This window comes from Rana temporaria, chromosome 4 (genome assembly GCF_905171775.1).
Source record: "Rana temporaria chromosome 4, aRanTem1.1, whole genome shotgun sequence".
NCBI lineage: Eukaryota > Metazoa > Chordata > Amphibia > Anura > Ranidae > Rana > Rana temporaria.
In genome coordinates this window covers 310,675,291-310,681,628 of record NC_053492.1, presented here as the reverse complement: position 1 = coordinate 310,681,628, position 6,338 = coordinate 310,675,291, and the positions used below count along the sequence as shown (strand labels likewise).

Sequence of the window (6,338 nt, the reverse complement as noted above, 5' to 3'; positions counted from 1 at the left end):
TCCCATTAACTTCTAAGGGGTCCTGTGTGTTTGGTGTCGTTACAGAAAGCTCACCAAAACTCCTGCATGCTGCATCATTGATGTGCTTTCTGAAACCACATCAAAACTGACGGACATCATAGAAGTCTATGGGAAAGGGCAGCCAACCCGCATGAAACCCCTCGGGCTGAGCTGTGTATTGCCCAAAGCGCAGAAAAACCACAATGGAGCAGTGTAAAGCCACCCTAATGCATTCCTTGCATTAAAGTAAAAATGTCCCACGTCTTGTTCTGCTCCCCCACCGAAGACTTACCTGACTCCTCCACCAATTCAGTGCTATCCCTTCTGCAACAGCGCTGATCCCTATTCCTGCTCTCACAGGAGACACAGAGCAGCGGGAGCCTATGCCAAATCCTGTGCGGAAAGAGCAGAGGGCATAGCTGGCAGGAAAGGGGTAAACAGGGGCGATCAAATGTGCTTGGTTACTGTGTGGGATGTGCTTGTACTATGGGAAGGCAGAGATCTGTGTTCCTGCTTTGCTGGAACACAGACTCACTACCTTTACTACTGACAGAACAGCAGTCGGCCTTGTTGCTGCTGATTGGCTCCAGCTGTGTCCAATCACAACGGGAGCGGGTCATCGGCAGTGCACATGCGCGCCCCAGACCCAGAAGTGCAGGAATACATACTAGGTACGTGATCCTGCACAGAAGAGCTGCCTTGCAGCTCTTGTATATGTACAGTATATGGTTGGCAAGCGGGGAAAACCAAACACATAATAATTACACAGGTTCTGTGGCTGATTAAGGTGGAAATTAAACTTAGTGCCTTATCTGCATTACATTATGTGTTTGGTTTTAAAGAGAAAGTAAACATCCTTTGCTGACCTTTACCTATAATAAGGCTTACATATACAGTAGGTAGTGTAAAAATCTAAACGTGCGCCGCTTAGGGGATATTTATATTACATGGCTGCCCGTGCTGTTTCTTTAGAGCCCTGTGCTGTGAATGGAGACTCCTGCCTTCATGCGCGGGAGTGACGTCATCGTGGCTGCAGCCAATCACAGAGCCGAAGTTTGTGAGCCCGGAAGCAAGATGGGTGAAGATGAGAGTGGAAGAGCCTCTTTTAACCACTAGGCGTCCACGCTATAGGCGAATGATGGCTACAGTTCGGACCTGAATTACCGGGAGGCAGTCAATAGACGTCCTCCCCTGTGCACACTCCCCGCGCCCCCTGATCCCTGAGTAAGGGGCCAGCCGGCCTCATCAGCGTACATCAATGATGGAGAAAAATTGCCCATTTGCAAAATGTTATAACAAAATATAAAATGGTTTTGTATTTTTTTTTTTTAATCTGTCTTTTTTATTATCAAACACGTTCTCGACGCAGGACTTTGAAGGGCTCAAGTAAACCAGAGGCCTGGGGGGCCTGTTATCGTCAGAGGTTTTTTCACCTTAATGCATAGAATGCATTAAGGTGAAAAAACAAGAACCTTTACAACCCCTTTTAAGTGGTTGATATCAGCTAAGGTATCAGCTGTTCTAATATGTACCGGCAGTCAGGGGCGCTGTGGTGCAGAAAGCTGACATGGATTATCTCCGCATATCGCTGGTCTCTTATGTCACTTCCCTCTGTACGTGAAGTGACGCTAGTCGAACAAACGTAATGACGTTCGAGGGGCGTATCTCTGTTGCCCGGTGGATGACAGTGGGACGAACCGGAGCGAGGAAGGGGGAAGACATAGCAACATCCGGGATCCTGGCAGGAATTAGCGGTCAGTGAGAATGCTTTGTGGAGAAACACCGCGAAGTGGGGAGGGGGCAGTCTGTGAACGCTTACTTAGCACGGATTGAGGCAAACCATTGTTATAGAGAGGGGAGTTGGGAAGGGCTTTGGAGAATCGGTGAGCGCTGCAAGTAGGTGCTTGTGTCTCTGTGATTTACTTTAAAGCAGCCAGGGGGCGCGGTACCCGTTCCCCCAACACACACGCACTCCCTGTCCTGTCACCCTCTGTGCGGGGGTCTCTTCTTCACAGGCCGCCGGGCTCATTAGGACGTCTGTGACACTTTCTCGGCACACAGCGCGCACGTTCAGGACAAAGAGGCCGAAGCGGCCTGGAGACAGCGTTACGTGGACGTGATGACGACACGGGCCTGTCAGTGCCGATCACCTTTTTAGTCCCTGTCTGCCTGTCAGTGCCGATCACCTTTTTAGTCCCTGTCAGTGCCGATCACATTTAGTCTCTGCCTGTCAGTGCCGATCACATTTAGTCTCTGCCTGTCAGTGCCGATCACCTTTAGTCTCTGCCTGTCAGTGCCGATCACCTTTTTAGTCCCTGTCAGTGCCGATCACCTTTAGTCTCTGCCTGTCAGTGTCGATCACCTTTAGTTTCTTGCTCCCTGTCAGTGCCGTTTACCTTTTTTAGTCCCTGTCAGTGTCGATCACCTTTTTAGTCCCTGTCAGTGCCGATCACCTCTAGTTTCTTGCTGCCTGTCAGTGCCGATCACCTTTTTAGTCCCGGTCAGTGCCGATCACCTTTTTAGTCCCGGTCAGTGCCGATCACCCTTTTAGTCCCGGTCAGTGCCGATCACCCTTTTAGTCCCGGTCAGTGCCGATCACCTCTAGTTTCTTGCTGCCTGTCAGTGCCGATCACCTTTTTAGTCCCGGTCAGTGCCGATCACCCTTTTAGTCCCGGTCAGTGCCGATCACCTTTTTAGTCCCTGTCAGTGCCGATCACCTTTTTAGTCCCTGTCAGTGCCGATCACCTTTTAGTCCCTGTCAGTGTCGATCACCTTTTTAGTCCCTGTCAGTGCCGATCACCTTTTAGTCCCTGTCAGTGTCGATCACCTTTTTAGTCCCTGTCAGTGTCGATCACCTTTCGTTTCTTGCTGCCTGTCAGTGCCGCTGAGTGCCGATTACTTTAGTCACTGGCTGCCTGTTGATATAAGACTGGGGCCAGTGTGTTCATGTTGTAGCTGACTTGCACCTGGCAGCCAAGTATAGTAAAACCTTGGTTTGAGAGTAACTTGGTTTGAGAGCGTTTTGCAAGACAAGCAAAATGTTATAATAAATTTTGCCTTGATATACAAGCGATGTCTTGATATAAGAGTAGCGTCATGTCACAACTGAGTATAAAAAAGAAGAGAGGAGCCTCTAAGTGTAGAAATATGGTTGCATTTAATGAAGGTACAACATTTAGCAACTTATTGCTACACTTGGAGGCGCCTCTCTTCTCTTTTTATACCCTGTAAAAAATGCTTTGATATACAAGTGCTTTGGATTACAAGCATGTTTCTGGAATGAATTATGCTTGCAATCCAAGGTTTTACTGCACAGGAATATGGAGCTGCTCTCTGAACAGCTGTTTACATCATATAAAAGCACGACCGTCACTTTCTGTCCTCTTGATGAGTTTACTTAGTATCACGTTGCTGCCAAGTCAGATTTTGTTTTCAAACTCCTGCAGTGTGAGGTCCTTGCAGTAATTGCTCACATTTTACTGCCCCGCAAATAAAGCTAATTGGTGACATTTACTAAGACTGGTCATACGCTATACAATCAGATGGTACAGTCTTATTTAGATTTACCAAAACTATGTAATATGAGGACAAATCTAAATGTAACCATCTCCCGCCTGACTCTGGTATTACAGTAGGAACTCATAAGGTGGATATGGCGTTTTCCCATTTATGTGGCTCATACGTGCCCTAGGGGCCACACAGCTGTGACCCACTGGGGGAGATTTACTAAAATTCGAGCACACAAACTGATGCAGCTGTGTATGGTGGCCAATCGGCTTCCAATGTCTGCTTGCTCAGTTAAGCTTTGACAACAAAATCTGGGCGCTAATTGGTTTGTATGTAGAACTGCACCAGTTTTAGGAAGTCAATCCCACTGTGTCCACAGGACACAGTAGAACACAGATCATTGTACTGGGCCACATCTTAGTTGTAATGGCTTTCATTCATAGCCACTGTGTACTATGTTGATGCACTCTGTGATTGGTCACAGTGATTGCATGGTACAGGGCCAATCACAGCAGATCTGGCCAATGATCCACAGTGGCACAGGAATGTATGCTATTCAGTTTCACAATGTAAAAAGGATTGCTTATACTTTGATGGTCACTGTATACAAAAAAAAAATCTTGATCACCTTCCCAGAGCAGTATAGTGTCACTATGGTGACATTGTACTGCTCTGGTGACAGTATGTAAAAAAAATAAAAAATAAAAGTGTTTAAAAACATTGTCACCAGTCAGTGTCCCTGATCACCGCCACACCAGTCATATGGTGATGTTTTACTGCACTAGTGAGTATGTAAAAAATAAAATATTTATAAAAATAAATAAAATTGATGATGATTTTTGGCCAGAAAATTTGATAAGGGGGGGGGGGCCGGCTCTGTCCCCCCCCCCCCCATTGATCACGTAATAAGTCTCTAATTATGTGAGATCTAACGTTAAAACCACTTGATCTTACCGTATCTAGAAAAATTGCTTCCAATATAGCCGCTTGGTATTTTTTTTCATAAGGGGGGGCTGATGGCAGGTTAGGCCCCCACTGTAGGAGTTAGTGTTCACTTTGTGTGTGTTTACAACTTTAGGGGGGTGTGGCTGTAGGACTGACGTCATCGATCGAGTCTCCCTTATATAAGGGATCACTCGATCGATACGCCGCCACAGTGAAGCACGGGGAAGCCGTGTTTACACAAGGCTCTCCCCGTTCTTCAGCTCTGGGGAGCGATCGCGACGGAGCGGCTATAAACGAATAGCCGCGCCGTTGTCCCGGATCGCTCCCCGAGGGGATCCGACCGCCGCATGTAGCGGGGGGGTCCCGATCGGACCCCCGACCCACGTCTAGGCAGGCACGTACAGGTACGTTGATGTGCCTGTCCATGCCATTCTGCCGACGTATATCTACATGAGGCGGTCGGGAAGTGGTAAAAAAAAAAAAATATCGGCAGAGGTTGATTTTTGCCCAACTTGCATCTGGGTGTTGAATAACCACAGTGGATGCTGTATAGTAGACCTGAAAATCTTTAGAGGCAGGTGGCACTGGTTGGCAGTGGCAAGTGGCACTAGTTGGCGCTGATTGGTAGGTAGTACTGGATGGCACTGGCAGGTGGCACTGGTTGGCGATGGCAGGTTTCACAGCCGATAGTGTAACTGTGAACCTGCTCTCTGCAGCGCCGCTGTGTGTGGAACTGTATGGAAAGAGAGGAGCTGACAAATTCTGCGTGATGTCGGAGGTGGGCAGGACCCGGGATGGGCGGGACCCAGCAGCTATCCAGCCAATGATTGGGCTTTTTAAGAAAGGGGTGGGGCCACATATACGTAGCGGCCTGCTCAGATCCCATCCCATCGGCAGATGTTGGATAGCTGGGTCCCGCCCATCTCTGACATCCAGCCTCAATTTTGACAGCTCCTCCCTCTCTTCATACAGTTTCACACACCGCGGCGTTGCTCTGCCAACAATGTGGAGAAGGAGGAGGATTCTCCACACTCTGCTGGCAGAGGTGCGGTTAGTGTTATATCGGCCTAATTTGGATAATAATCGGCCGATGCCGGTTTCTCCAAAATGACCAAATATCGGCCGATATATTGGTCGACCTCTAATAATCTTGATTGGCATTTTGGCACTATTGTTTTTCTGATTTGTTGAGTATAGCTGATTCCTTGTAGTTAATACAATTTTGTATTTTTCTTATCTAGTTTGACGCTATGGTTAATATATTTACCTATACAGGTCAAGATTTTGTGTATACGTTGCACATAGCTACACAACTTTACTCAGAATATAACGTCTCCGCAACCAGCTCTACGTCTACACTACAAAGTCTAGTTGTAATTTTAGCTTTATCTCTGAAAGACGTCACCAACATACATGTGTTTTCATGAAGAGGGTGGAGAAGCCAGAGGGATACAGGCAAATGAGGCCCAAAACATTCCCAGCAAGCACATATACTGGCAATAGCAGACAGATGCTGCTGGAAATCCGTGAAAGCCTCCGTCATCTTCCTAAACCATCAGATGCTGCAAAGGTTGAACAACCGCCTGCCAAAACTGAAGATCCAAGGCAAGGAAGGAACCCACCCAAGTTTGTCACATATCATAAAGCCCTGGCTGAGATTCGCAACTCCCTACAGCCTTTTGCTAATTCCTCAAATTCAACTCAGAGAGGAGGAAATGAAGTCAATAGAAAAATGCTTCATGATCTGCAGACTGCTGGATTTGATGAGGTAGAGCTGGTAATTATTGAACTTTAATGTGTAATTTATCTAAGATGCCAAAGGCCTCATTCAAAGCTATCTATTAGGCCTCGTACACACGACCGGATCTGTCCGATGAAAACGTTCC

General features: G+C 47.3%; 1 protein-coding gene across 3 annotated transcripts in view; it reads left to right on the top strand.

The window, feature by feature from the left end:
• Positions 1-1,628: 1,628 nt before the first annotated feature.
• Positions 1,629-6,338, top strand: part of LATS1 (large tumor suppressor kinase 1) — a 41,192-nt gene continuing 36,482 nt past the window's right edge. Inside the window, exons 1-2 of one of the 3 annotated variants that reach the window (XM_040350599.1) lie at positions 1,629-1,754; positions 5,728-6,229. In XM_040350599.1, the coding sequence (XP_040206533.1) occupies positions 5,876-6,229 (354 nt within the window). In that variant the 5' untranslated portion in view covers positions 1,629-1,754; positions 5,728-5,875. Of the gene's footprint in view, positions 1,755-1,792; positions 1,897-5,727; positions 6,230-6,338 lie in introns of those variants that run through there. The other 2 variants (XM_040350601.1, XM_040350600.1) reach the window with 2 other exon arrangements.